Source organism: Centroberyx gerrardi, chromosome 1 (assembly GCF_048128805.1).
Source record: "Centroberyx gerrardi isolate f3 chromosome 1, fCenGer3.hap1.cur.20231027, whole genome shotgun sequence".
Lineage (NCBI taxonomy): Eukaryota > Metazoa > Chordata > Actinopteri > Beryciformes > Berycidae > Centroberyx > Centroberyx gerrardi.
In genome coordinates this window covers 15,139,541-15,154,321 of record NC_135997.1, presented here as the reverse complement: position 1 = coordinate 15,154,321, position 14,781 = coordinate 15,139,541, and the positions used below count along the sequence as shown (strand labels likewise).

The window sequence follows — 14,781 nt, the reverse complement described above, 5'->3', positions numbered from 1 at the left end:
CTCCTTTCTGCTCCCTTTAACATATGCTGCTTTATATGATACATACAAATGGCAAGTAAATTGCATTTTTTCAGATTAATTAAAACAAAATAGCTCTACCAAAAAATACTGTAATTTCAATAACTTTTTTTAAAGCACATTTTATCATTACAAAGGTAAGCACTTTCATCTCATTTGAACCTCAATGAACTATATGATACCTTTCTGAAAACAAGTCCATGTAGGGGAGAGACAGAGGAAATGTCCCAGACATTATTCATCTCTGCCAAATCTATCTGCCTTTCCCAGTGATAAACACTGCAGGAAGCTCTCTCAACACTTTTGACCACCCATTAGTGTGCTGTGATACACATTACATGTCTGGTATATACAGTAAATGAAAAACCTCGAGCCAATAGTTTCTGTGACATACTCCCCTCTCACAAAATGGAGAAATAATTGTGATGGCAAGTATGTGCACCTACTTTGCACACATTCAGGTCTGGCCCTCCACAGGTTTTGTTAGAACCTTTGAGAACTAAAGTGCCATCAGTCACCCATCTAGTCAGCATGGACCAAGGTGGGTGTTTACATAGCCAAGGCTCTTTATCTGTCCAAACTCCTTTGGTTCTGCTTACCAAAATGGCCAGCTGAGCATTGCTTTTTTAACATTATATTGTATTTCACCAGTGTAGCCACTGACACTTTTTTAGATATTAATGTATACGTAACTGGTGATTACTGAGAGCTCGGCATGCTTGGACTCTGTCTGATGTGAGGTCCCTGTTAATCATGCTGGGAATTCAAAGCCTCAGACTTCACTGCATCTACTAAGAAGCTGAGTTCATTGCACAGTGTCTCGTGTCTGTAGGCCATGCGGATCTGGGCTACATTGGTCCGACGGATATCATTCCCCTCAGGTCCATCTTTCAAGTAGTTCACTCCCAAGAAGTGCTTCTTATCCTGTAAGTCAAGAGTGAAATAAGTCACCACATGGCAACACATTCTGAATTGATGGCAGGCGGATGACATTGTCTCAGTGCTGATGAAATGCTATGGAATTATAGACGTGCCAATGCCTATTTGAAGAGAAAAGAAAATGGAAGAGAAGAGAAAATGTCGCTGTACCTGGTGAGACAGGCCACTTTGCAGCACACTATTCCTGGCTATTTCACACACATCACAGGTGCTGAGCTTCCACAGCTGAGCTGCAATGGCATACTCCTCCATCAACGCCTCCTAGAATCATGACACACAAACAACAGATCAGTCTTATACACACTGCAGAACCAAACCAAACTAAACCACACTGCAACAGCATGTTTAGTATAAAGACATACAGAGATTCTAATAGAACATAATGCAGCCTTGAAGCACGAGACCTCCTGTATGTTTGTCTGTTCACCTTGGTGTAGTGGAACTGCATGGGGTCATCAGTGGACAGGGAGACACACAGGCCCTTGTGCAGGAACTCTCGCAGAGGGTTTTTGGAGTACTCTAGGAACAGGCTGTTGTTGCTGAGTGGAGACATTGCAATCGGCACCTGGGCCAGGTAGTACAGGTACTGCAGCACGGGACTCTGAGGGCACGCAAGGGTTACAAAAAAATACAGATCTGACACACACAGGCAAATATACACACATATTCATACACACAGAGTACACACCCACACACCCAGCTGGACAGGATCTCTGTTTGGTGTACATGTTATCTCCTCATCTCAGAATCATCACCTGTCTCCTTTATATAAATCCCTTTTTGGCTGTTTACCTTCTCAGCCTATTTATATTTCAGGATTGCAGCGGCGAGTTGTGCTTACCTCTCAGCTCCAACAGGCTGCAGTAGAATTCAAAAGTATCATAAAAGTGCATCTAAAACAGGGAGGTTCTCAAACATTTTCATGCCACGGAGCCCCAAAGAGACACATATTATACACTGATATATCATCAAATGGTGATAAGATTTGGTCCCAGGTACCGCCATATGGGAAGATTTTTGTTGTTGATTTAGTATGGAATTGTAAAACTCTCTACACATGGACGTATATTAGTGGTGAGAGTGCCTGGCCTATTATTAAAATACCCATTGTTATATATTCTCTAAGTGGGATAATTTCTAGTGAATCAAATGATAGTGAAATTAAACTATTAAATTAAATTCCTCACTGTACCGGGCAGCCCTGGAAACCACCCAGACTCCACTTAGACATTTACATTATTGCAACCATGACAGATAACTTACACAGATGAAAACTTAAAAGGGCCAATAAGTGTGATTTTTACTACCCAATAGTATAAAATGGCCATAATATATCTGTGGAGGGTTGATATGGCTGTTGATCAATACCAGTGACTCAACAATTACTTTGCTGGGTGTTGATGATTCTGGCTTTCAAAACTCTGGCCTGTACTCTGTTTTGGAACAAAAACTCCCCACCCATTGTAAATTCAAGACACTCCCAGTCTCCTCCCTCCCAACTACTTGCATTTTCAATGATGGAGCACAGTGCCATGAGCAAGCAACCGCAAGACATTTCAGCTACAAAGGCTAAAAAGCCTTGTTCTCAAGCCAAAAAAGCAAATGACAAAGCAGTATGATTATTACAGTGTTTTAGGCTATATTGTGATATATTACCTCACTAGACATTTCAGCTGGATCTCAGCTTTATTTAGCTAGCTGGGGGGGATGTGCCAGAGACTTGTGTAGGAGGAGGTAAGAGGTGAGTATCAAATCCAAGAAACAGATGAACAGAGGTTCAAGTCAATACTTTTGTCCTTGTGGAGAATGTTTTTACCAAGTTATCTTTTTCCAACTTCTCAAGAACACAAGCACAGAGAATGCAACCTTACAGTTTAAGACAGGCTGCGTGCTTGAGGTCATTTTAAGGCACACAGCTGTTCATTTTCAGCAGTTCATCGGTTTCAACTGGTAATAATAGATAATAATAATAATGTTATTTACCAAGTTTGGATTGGATCGGTAAAAAAAATGGCTGAAAATCTATCAACATAGACTTTGACGGTCCAAATTTGTAGATCAAAGTCAGTTATATATATGTACCAAGTTTAATAAACAAAGGACCCAGAAAGTGGGAGTTATGGCCCTTTCAAAGTTGATTTTTGATTACAGTGTCCCTTTTAGGCCAACTGGGGTAAGCTTAAAGATTAATTTTTGTCTTATACCCAGGCATGGAAAAAGAGAGACAATGAAGGTAATACATCTCCGAGGATGTGTGATATAAATAAGTCTTCAGCATGTTTTAAATGCATTTGGAGGCTTTTGGAGAAATTAGGTAAGTCAATTTAAATTCAAAGTTCTTGAATTGATTGGGGGGCATTTGCTACAGCATTTGCATTTCATTTCAAAATGACACATTATTCAGCACTGATACAGTGATAATTTAGTGTAAATTAGTAGTATTTATGACGATGAAATCTGGGCACAGCATTAGAATTCGAAACTTTTATTATTGTGATAGTGGTTCAAATAATTACCTCAGTCAATAGATGCAGAATAACTGAGCAGATTGCAATCTACAGTACCTTCTTCAAGTTGAGTCCATGTGAGATGTTGTCGGCTGTGAGAAAGGCGGACACCAGATGAGTGATTGAGCCTGCTTCTCCGCAGTGGGGGCGGAACTGGAAGGTGCTCAGGCCGCGCTCTCTGGAGGACACATAAGGACATAATGGCCCTGAAAAAACTCAGCAATATAATTCATGAAACAGAGAAATCTTGTTCCTCCTTATATTCATCATAGACATCCTACTGCTTTCCACTGCACAGTTAGCAGTTCACAAGTTCACAAGTTGGAAACCTGCTCTCCTTAACTGCCATGAGTGTTGTAGATGATGCATAGGGCAGACGCAACTAACCAACATGGGTATTTAATAATACACAGGATCTGATGTAAGTATTGCTTGTGCTATTAGACTAACTCTCTGAATTAGCTGGTAGTTCATTGGGCATGCAAATCCAAGCAGCACCGAACCGCCATGGTCCGCACCCTGTATTTCAAGCCTGGCTGTTCAGCTTTGGCTGCTAGATCTACAGTACATATCAAAGCTTCTTCTTTCCCAATGAATCATCAATCACATCTTCCCATAGCACAGTGAGCTCTACAAAGTAAACAGCCCACTGAGTGTTGGACCACAATATCAGTTCAGGTCTTGGATTGTAAAACCAAAACTTGCCCACCATCAATCTCCATCAGCGGGGCACTCTCCGTTAGTCAAGTGTACGGTTTGGAGCAGCTGGCATTAGCACTTACTTCCTGAGATTGTTGAGGACCATGATGTTTGCATACATATGGAAGAGGTAGTAGCTGTAGGGAGGGTTGTTATCTGCAGTCCACTGTTCTGGCTTTGGGCTCTTGTAGGAGAACATGTGATCACTGTGTTTGGACTCATCGTCTACACTGTCAAAGCCGGTCACCTGGAGAAAAAGAAAAGAAACTGAATAACTTCTGATTATTGAAGGTGGTTTTGATACGATGAACTTAAAAAAGGTATTTACTTACATATTTGAGGAACACGTGCAGTTCCTTGTGCTTCTGTGGGTTAACTGTGGCCTCAAACAGAGGTAGGAATATGTTCTCCAGCATCTTGGCGAAATTAGGCACCAACTTCTTCGACTTGAAAATATCACTGAAACACGTAAAAACATCTCATCTTAAATTCCCAGAAGATTTCAACAAAATCTTTGAAAGTGAAAGCTCTAGTTCTCCTTCGAGCTGCGGCACTCACTATATTCTGGGTACTTGAATGATCCACCTCATGTTTGGAGAGTGTACTTTGTGGTGAATAAACCACTTAGACAGGCTGTCCCACTCATCTGGAGAGCGTCCATAGATGGACAGGCGTGGCTCTGCATGCTGGTACTTACTCTCCTCCAGGTCATGGGACACTTCCTATTTAAAGTAAGAAGAGAGGAGGCTCAAGATAACCTCTCACTCACTCAACCATGGCTATGGAGTTCACCATATTTAGATGGCAGTTGCTGTTGCATCGATTCTAAGTTCAAATGTAGGCTAATGAACATAATAATGATGATTTTATACCTTTATAATGCGAGCAAAATACTCTCCATTAATGAGGTTGTCTGCTTTCAGGTAGACCTCTCTAAGTTCACTGGCTCCCACTGGGTTATACTTCGAATTGAACTTGTCAAACCGGTGGAAGGTTTGTCTCCCCTGTAAAATTTATACAGACACAGTGTATTATTGTGAAACCACTTTGGTGAGACGCAAATTATGGATTGTATGCTATCCATATCTAAAGGAAAATATGACTATTTTCACATTTTAGGTAATTTCTGTTTCACATTACAAAACATTTGTATTTCTTTATAGTATGTTGTGTAAAACAGAAAACTTTAAACAAGCAAGAAAGTTTGTACATATATGCAATTCATGATGAGAAACAACTTTGTCATTAATACTTGTAAGCTCCTCACTTTAGATTTGCCCCCATATTATCGGAATTGAAATTGATGACACTGATTGATGACACTGATTGGCTTAAAGGGGTGCATGGGGGATATTTTCTATTTACTGATCTGGTTCAGTATCTCAGGTATGTTCTTGACACAGCAGAGAAAAGATAAAAGATTAAAAAACTCAGTAATGCTGGTATTTTTCTGTAATGGCAGTGAAACGAGGTAATGGAAATTAGAAGCACAGAAGAAGAAGAGTGAAGTGAGAGTACTTCCCAGAAAGGCTAATACCACCATTTTTGACATCAAATTCCCATGCCATTATTGCATTAACTCCCATAGTATTTTAGCATATCTGAAAATGAACCTTAAGCATCCAGAATACTCAGAAAAATCACAGCATTTGATGAATAGGCCATGCTAAAAACAAACAAAAAATACATGTCAAAACAGTGGCATTTTCTCTTACAGCATGTACATCCAGAGAGTCCACAGTAAGGTCATAGGGGTCCATACTGAGGCTGTGGAACACCTGCTTGAGAGTCATCCTTTGCCCAGCCTTTTCCAACACCACACGGTCTGCCTCAGTCTTATAGGTTTTCTGGATGAAGGTCAGCAGGTGCTTCTGAGACATGCAGGCAGCGGCGTGGATATGTGTGTCCACCTGGGAGAAGAAAAGGATGTCCATGTTTATTCTGCTGGCCGAATCAAGTGTTTAAGTACACAACTATTTAGTCAATAGTTTAACTTGAGGAAGAAGCGCCAGCATGTCCTGGAATCATAGTCAAGTCAAAGGTATACCCATTAGTGTTTTTGCAGAGACAAGCATTGGACTACTCCATGGGATTCCAGATTCTCCTTAACATATATATGTAGAGATCAGGAAAATACTTGCCTTCCTAACATTGTAGAAATCTCTGTGCGGCACACCTTTCAGTTCCTTTAGCTCGGCCATCTCATTGAGCATCTCGTGGAGGTAGAACTTCGAACCCAAGAAGTTTAGTCGTCTGTGACAATAGGTCTTCCTGAAAAACAGAGTGGACCTGAGTTTTTCTGCAAAGTAAAGCTGCCAAGTGTAATAAAGTATAGGTGGCAGCAACCAGTTTTACAGAGAACAGTGAAGGTGTCCTTATGCTATGGCGACTTACGTGGGTCCATCTGCAATCATGGCCAACACGTGGCTGAGGTCTATGGCAAAGGTCTCTAAGTCTGGGTAGGGAAGGTCGCGGGGCTGGTTTTCTCTCAGAGCCTCAGCATTGTCATATACGTAGACTATTCCATCCTTCATCTTCAATTCATAGTTCAGGTTCTCTGGGATGCCCTCCATGCTGTAGGGATCCTCCCCCTCCCTCGGACATGGGCAGATATCTGTAGGCCAGAACATCGGCTTGTTATTGTCAAATAAACCAGAATTACACCATCAGTGATAGTGTCATTTTTGTAGAATGTCCATTTCATACCTGGCAGAGCCTCATCTTCCTCCTTCCATCTCACGTTCTCAGCACTGCGGAGGAACTGTGCTGTGGTTCGGCAGAATCTGTGATAGGCTAATTTTGAATATTTCTCACGAATAAACAGAGCCTTAAGAAGGCTTTTGGCAGCCTGTTCATAGTCCTCCACTGTGATCTGAATGTGAAATGGGGATGACAAAGAAATTAATCATGACAATTGTCTTATCTGAACTTATCTTATGTCTTATCTGAATTTGGTAAGTATGCAAAGATGCCATGATAAGTCAACATGCTGTAAATGCTGTATGGACAATCATTTAGTATGAATAATTTGTGAATATACATACAGCCTTGAAAGCATGAATTTCTCTGTTATGTTTGAAAATGTACAGTCTGCATATACAGCATGACCCCACAGTCTTGGCATTGCATTCTTCTGGCAGACCATTACAGTCTTACTAATTGTGAACCACAGCCACTAAACCTCGTCTTCATAATACTTACCCCAGCACAGTAATCTCCACTGATAGTGACCCTCTGGTATTCGGGACAGTTTTCTGGCACAGAGGAGCAGGTGGAGCTGGGAGACAGGAATGGGGTGACCGCCAACGACCGCGGCCACTCTGCATTCACCGGGATCTGCAGGGACATCGACTGGGAACGGATCATCTTTAAGCTCTTCTTCCTGAAAGATTAGCACCATAACTGACATTTGATATAACAAGTTCTGTATTCCTAACGTTACCTAAAACCACAATGTTATTTTTATAGACAGTGTGTTTTCTATTTGTCTTATCATCTTTGTGATATCTTTGTGACATTGACCTAATTGATGACAATATCTACTATAGTTTGGAGCCAGACCCAGAGTGGGGCCTACCTCTTGGCACTCTCCTCTGACTGCTGCTCTGCCAGCTCCTTGAGCAGCTCGTGCTCCTTGGCTTGCTGGAGGCCGATCGGGCAGTCCTCAGGCACTGTGAACATGGACAAGGCATCCTTGTTGTCCTCTTCCTTCAGCGCTGATGCGTACACTTTCTCTGCCAGGAGTCGCATCTCTTCATCTGCTTCACTTAGGGTGACCTTCGGGAACTGACGAGGCATGTCTGCAAGAATGTAGAAGCTACAGTAAAATGACAGTGTTGATCTCAACATGTATTCGTGGGTTTTGAAGAGAATCTAATTTCCTTTGCATCACGTGAAGAGTTTACCTACTCAGACCAGTTTGTGCTGTTTTGTAAACACGCATGCCCTTTGCCTTCATTGCTACAAGCCCCCTGCATGAGGGCTTGAGCAATGGACATGTTGAGAGAACTACCTGCTGCACTAGATCGCCACCTGGAGTGCTCCACGTTAATTGTTCATGTTTGCTCAAAATACATCAAATTGCTGCAGTTGGAAGTCCTCCACAAAGAGATCAAAACATTACTGTATGCATCGTGTGCCACAGGGAAGTGTGTCCTGATTTCTGGCCCAATTCCAATACTTCGCTGGGGCTGTGGCCATTTTACCCGTTCTCTCCCTTCTGTACCTGGCTAAAGGCTGAGTACTCTAAGCTCCAACTGGAACTCATGGACGATTTTGAGCTCTTTTGGAACTGCAGACAATTTTATAAAAGAGACGGCCTTCACCCCAGTATATCTGGCGCACAAATGCTGGCTGTCAATATGGATTTCACTCTGCTACGCAAGCGGTCATCACAAATAGTCATCTGAGACAGTCCATGTCCTCACAAGGTAATTCTAATTAGGCCTAGTATTTCTAATTAATGTAATAGCAGTTTAGAGGAGGCATGGACTGCTGGACTTGGACTCAGTCTCTGGCCCCTTTAAAATCCCTGTTTGTGTTTCATTAAGATGTGTTCAGCATATGAACTATTTGGACAGACCTTTGTCTGCTAGCATCAACCTACTGGAAACAACCTAATTCACATACGGCGTCAGTCGTCCCGTTGGCTCCATGGGAAATCTGATAGAGTACTAAATGGTAATCCTAGTCCTTTAGATCAAGATTTGGCCCCTAATGGTCTGACACTGGTCTCATCAATGTTAGATTGTTGAACAACAAGTCTTTTATCTCTAATAATTTGATCTCTTCTAACAGTCTTAATTTCCTTATGCAGACTGGAACGTCGTTAAACCCATGATTTTCATCTCCTAAATATCTAATTTCTTTTACTTTTCCAAACCCAGACTCACAGGCTATGTGGTGGTGTGGCTGTCATACATGGTACTACTAACTTTAAAAGTCACCCTGAGTCATTTGGGGAATTCTCATCTTTTGAGTACTTAATGTTTACTTTTAACAAGAAACAGCATATATTTCACCTTTATTTCATCTCATATAAGTAAGAGGAGAGATCATGTAACTCCCATTTTATCCCCATTTTATCCAAACATCACTGGCTGCCAATTGATTTTAGAATTGATTTTATTTATTACATTTAAAACAATAAAGGCCTTAGGCCCAGCTTATATCATGGAGCTTTTGTTTCCTCATGTACAAAGGTGTAGTCTTAGATCCAGAAATAAGGTGATCGAGCAGTTGCAGTCAGGGCTCCTAAACTCTGGAACAACCTACCGGAGGAAATAAGGGCAGCTAACTCTCTATCTTCTTTTAGGCTAAGTCTCAGCTGAAGACTTTTAGCAGTCATTTAGTTAGAGTTTCAATCTGGCCATTCTGTTTTATATATAATTTTTTATTTTACTTGATTTACTTTTTCTGTTTTCCTGTTCTATTGCTGTGTCTTTCTTTATTTGCTGTAAGCCTATTCATTATTTCTTTGCAACATTTTTCCTTTCTGACACTTTTATTCTATGTAATGCACTTTGTCACTCTGTTTTCAAAGGTGCAATGCAAATAAAGTTTATTATTAAATGCAAAGTACTGTAATGGGGCTGGGCACCTGGCTATTTCTACCACACTTAAATTAGCAGCATTTTGTTTTAATCTGATACTGATACTAAAATCAATTTTGTTAAACAATTCAATTAAATTTTCCAGATTCATGACAAGATTGTGATAATGCAAGCTCTGGTACTGCTATTTTGATGTGCCTCCAGATCTATCCTTGCCATGGTACTTTACAGTCATTTACTCTTACTTACCCTTGGTAAATGTGATGGCAGAAGCTGTACTGTTTAGCACATATCACCACCATAAACTATATATTGTAAATAACACTTACTGGGGCCATGCAGCTCTAACTATACAGTCCAGCCCATGTGTATGACAGTTGTTCACTGGGCCCCAAGACACATTAGGTATCCTAAATTGGGAGGTGTCTCTATCACTGCAAGGAGATAGCTTGAGTGAACTAAAGAGGCTTTGTTGATATCCTAAATTATATGGAATACAATTATCATCACTGCAGCACTGGAGCAACAACAGAGAAAGGCCCTGCTGCATGGTGTCATCAATGACTGACTGATGCCAATTTTCCACTCTGCCAAGGTCCTTCCAGGAAGCCTATCATTCCAGACACACACTACCCTACCCTAACAACAGCTGTGCGAATCAAACTCCACTCAACCACAGGCGCAGAATGAAAAATGATAGGCTCTCCATAAAGGTGTATTGATCTAGAAATACTTTATGAATTATTAACGAGCGCCCCCGCGACCCGAAATAAATTCTCTGCAATAAATACTCTTTTCTTTTCCTTTCTCACAGATCTCTCTCTCTCTCTCTCTCTCTCTCTCACACACACACACACACACACACACACACACACACACACACACACACACACACACACACACACTCACAAACTTGTGCATGAATTTGTGATCATACAGTTGACTCTTGAGGTCAAACGTTTATTGGACGATTTTTTTTACAGTCATAGGTGAGTGAGGACAATTATCCCATATGGTGTTGAAAACAGCTATAGTGTTCACTGATGTTCACCACAGCTGTCTCTGCTTGGAGAAGCTTTTCACTGTCAGCTCTGCATGGAGTTGTTTTTGACTAGGGGGAGCCGACCTTGCAGGTCATGCACTTGGTCAACCCATGGTCCTATGTATAGCCATATACCATATATATGTACAAGAGAGAGAGTAAAGTTTTGGTGACGTGAAATTCCCGTAGCCATTACACGAAATTGCAATTACTGTATCATGATTCGAGTAAATGTAATAGTAAATCAAACTATTAACGTTAAACAACAAATAAGGCACAATTCTGCTAGCCTGGTAAGACCATCCTGATCACGTGACCTCACATCAGGATGGTCTTACCAGGCTAATAGAGCACAGAATTCTACTAGCTAACTATTCCCGCCCGCCTCACACTGACCATTCATCAAAAACACAGCTCCTCCTGGTGACAGACTGCTGCAGGGCCAAACTGCGGCTTAAAGTAAATTTCAGTTAACTTGTCCTAAGAACAGGTATGTATAAAATGCCCTTACCTGTCGAATAAAAGCCTCAACCTAACCTAACCTAACCTTAGCCTAGCTTAAATGGCTTTAGCGTCTCTTCTTGAATTTGAACGGTCCTTGTAGATTGCCATGACAACCAAAGTCAAGCTGGGAACAGCCTTGTGCTGGAATGTCAAGGCTGTAAATGCAACGCTACAGAAATTTTGGAAAAGTCTGGAAAAATGTTATACACTGTATCACTTTTCACCAACTTTATCAAACACTCACACCACAATGTTATAAAAAAGATGTGAAGCTATTTTTTTCTTTTCTTTGTTTTAATTCCATCCCAGTTAATTTGTTGAAAAACTCGGTGTCACAGTACTAAATGATAGCGGTTTACAGTAGAGGTGGAGGTATAGATCTTAACTGATATGAATTCCAAATTAATGAGTATATTTTACATTTCATTCAGCGCCATATTCACTAAGCCTATGATTGTATTACTTTAAAAAAAAAAAAAGAATTTGGTCAATGAATTCCAATTATATTTTTCTTCCTACAAATCATAAATTCAGAATCACATCAGCCTTCAAAAATTCATAATCAGTTGATCCTTTGCAGACTCATGCCATCTGCTGAATGAGGTTCTTAGTCACACAGCATATGGACTCCTATCACCTTCCAGAGGTCTCTTTTTCTCATCTCCATGACATGCTGTCTAATCTCGCTACCTGGTGTATCTCAGACTCAGACTCCTTTCTGATGACCATGTGCCTTGAACTATAGCTGATGTGCCGTCACCCAATAATAAACTATAACTTGATTGAAAAGGGTATTCTTCACAGCCACAGTGCCTATTGTCCTATATCACATTTCTATGCCTCTCATCACCTCTCCTCTTACCTTCAGAGCTGCTCATAGCCATGTCTCGGGGTGCTGTCTTCTCAAACAAACTCAGAGGGAATCTCTGTTGGGCTCAATGAAGCACTGAAGACTTTCACTCTGCATGGATCTGGGTCAGACCCAGTTAATCTCTGATGGTGGTACACAACCACCGTTTTGTTTTCCTGACTGTCCGTCTCTCTCTATTTTAAGGAGCCAGTGGCATCATGTTGACAGAGCCACTAATCCTGGGAATATGTCAAAACTGGCTGTCAACAAAGAGAGGGCCTTCAGAGCCTGCTGCTTATACATTTCCCCCTGACCAGCTGGTCTCGCTCTTTCTCTCTTTCTCTCTTTCTCTCTCTCTCTCCCTCTCGCTCTCTCTCCCTCTCTGCCTCTCTCTCTCTCTCTCTCTCTCTCTCTCTCTCTTGCACTTATACACACAGACGCATATAGATAGAGAGCAAGAGAGAGAGAGAGACTCCGTCATCACCACCTCTGGGGCAGAGAGGAATCACAAGCTGGTAGTCAATGCAGATGTCCTTTTCAATGAGTAAGTCCTAAGCTATGCAGCTGTGATAATTATTATAAACATCCCCCCGGGCAGGCAGAGGCTGAGAATAATGCAGCCATTTGGTCATTTATCACTGTTCTCTTCCTGATTACCACTATAGTGATCTAAACACATAATCTGGGCTCTGACTAGGGGTTAGGTGCATAGCATTACTGTATATATGAAAAGTCATAATCCCACTGTGGTGCCCTGGCAACATGTCACTCTGCACATGAATAATTACCCTCAGGAGGCATCGGGCTACCTTATGCTATCACCCCTCAGACAGTGTGACAGACCATTGATTCCGTCTGCCATTGGTTACTCTATATATGATGCACAGCCACACACTGCAATTCACTTCATTCTCCCATTGTTTATAACGAAGAGACCAGACTGACCCTCTGTCACAATGGTGGGATCACTCTCCTAGTAGTCTTTACTGCAAATGTAGAGTGAATTTAAGGTAAAAATGTTCTCTAGCTGGTTCTGGTGCTGTTTAACCTCCCTAGAGACAGAGAGGTGTAATGGGGTGCTAAGTATCTGACTTTGTGCATTTCCTGAAGAAAATGTGAGTGATTGCTGAGCAGTGATGCTGGTAGATAGTTGGCAGTAAGTGATTACAAGTGAATGCTAGAGTGTTTCTAGGTGTTTGCTAGGTGAGTATTAGTGGTTGCTGTGATGTTAGCATGTGGTTGCTAGGTTATTACAAGTGGTTGCTAAGGTGTTACTAGGTGGCTGCTAACCCATTACTAGTGGTTGCTAGGGTGTTACTAGGTGGTTGCTAGGTGATTACAAGTGGTTGCTATGGTGTTAGGGTGATACTAGGTGGTTGCTAGGTGATTTAAAGTGGTTGCTAGGGTGTTACTAAATGCTGTGGCCTTGGTTGCCTCACCTCTCCATACAAACTTATTCATACATACTTTCTCAGACAGCTTGCCTGTCTAACAGCCCACACATACAGACATATGCACACACACACACACACACACACACACACACACATGTATATTCATCACCCACTACAAATTCAGTTATTTGTACTTCCCACATTGAAGCTGTCTACAGCAGTGCTGTCTCAGTGCAGGGTGATCAATCAATCCCTAAAAGACGGAAATGCCTTTCAGTCTACTTTGATGGCTCTCCTATTTGGCACCCAGCTAAAACAAGATGAAACATTATTCTGCTTTACTTCAGACTTTCTCTTATTGATCAAACCATCTGGTTTAGGAAACATCAGATCAGATGACTGAGAAATACATGCTGTAGCACTGCAGAAAGCATTATGGGCAACTAATGTGGGCATCATCTTAATGGTGCTCAGTCTGCACTGTGCTAATGTGGGTGGGGAATAGCTATCTGTGTGTGCGTGTGTGTGTGTGTGCGTGTGTGTGTGTGTGTGTGTGTGTTCGTTTGGATGTAAGTGTGGAAACTTGTGGAATGTGAGTTGACCAAATATTATCTCCATGGTTACTTTGAAGAGTAAGGATCATCATTCATTATTTTCCCATTCACTGTGTAAATCCCATAGGAGTCTCCTGAAGCCATTAATGGGCCAGAAAGCCATAGTCCTATCTCAGACCCAGCTGTCCCTCTGCTGTTTTTATCATGTCCTCTCTGGCTTTTCTCAAACACCACGCTGCTGATACTGGCACAGCCCCAAAGTTAGCTCTTTGTCAAAGGCATATCAGAGATGGAGGTCAACAGCACTTCTGTCAGTCTGGAGAGGAGAAAGCCATTTACCACATTACAGAGAGAGAGAGAGAGAGAGAGGGAAGGAAGGAAGCTCACTTTTTCCCAGGCAAGGACTCGACTGCTGCTTTAAAAGAGGGGTGTCTCCTCTTCTCATCTTTCCCAGCAGCCAAGGCCTGGGGAAGAGTAAAGATTAAAAAAAATGTGCACTCACCCATGAATGCAAATCAGCTTCCATCACGGCTATTAATATTCTCTAACATTATACTTGTCAGATACTTTTCCAACAAGTCTTGATGTATTGTCCTATAGATTTGATGGATGGATTTGGGTTTGGATGTGCATAAACCAGTCACAAAGTTGTCTTTCACTCACATATGAAAAAACTGTAAATAAACTACAAAGCTAATGTATGCAGAATTAAAGAGAAAGAT

At 41.5% G+C, this 14,781-nt stretch overlaps 1 protein-coding gene across 3 annotated transcripts; it reads right to left on the bottom strand.

The window, feature by feature from the left end:
* Positions 1-110: 110 nt before the first annotated feature.
* Positions 111-14,504, bottom strand: ampd3a (adenosine monophosphate deaminase 3a). Of its 3 annotated transcripts, XM_071912190.2 has the most exons (16): positions 14,447-14,504; positions 7,741-7,963; positions 7,510-7,545; positions 7,365-7,440; positions 6,870-7,035; positions 6,558-6,777; positions 6,305-6,434; positions 5,879-6,073; positions 5,036-5,167; positions 4,722-4,885; positions 4,496-4,622; positions 4,247-4,410; positions 3,522-3,642; positions 1,385-1,558; positions 1,108-1,218; positions 111-942 (listed from the first exon to the last, which is right to left on the bottom strand). In XM_071912190.2, the coding sequence occupies exons 1-16, from the start codon at positions 14,502-14,504 to the stop codon at positions 766-768; spliced, it is 2,274 nt and encodes a 757-aa protein (XP_071768291.1). In that variant the 3' UTR covers positions 111-765. The 3 variants fall into 3 exon arrangements, with proteins under 3 accessions (XP_071768291.1, XP_071768289.1, XP_071768290.1); XM_071912188.2 differs by having other exon boundaries at positions 7,365-7,545; XM_071912189.2 differs by lacking the exon at positions 14,447-14,504 and adding an exon at positions 10,867-10,888 and having other exon boundaries at positions 7,365-7,545.
* Positions 14,505-14,781: the final 277 nt, after the last annotated feature.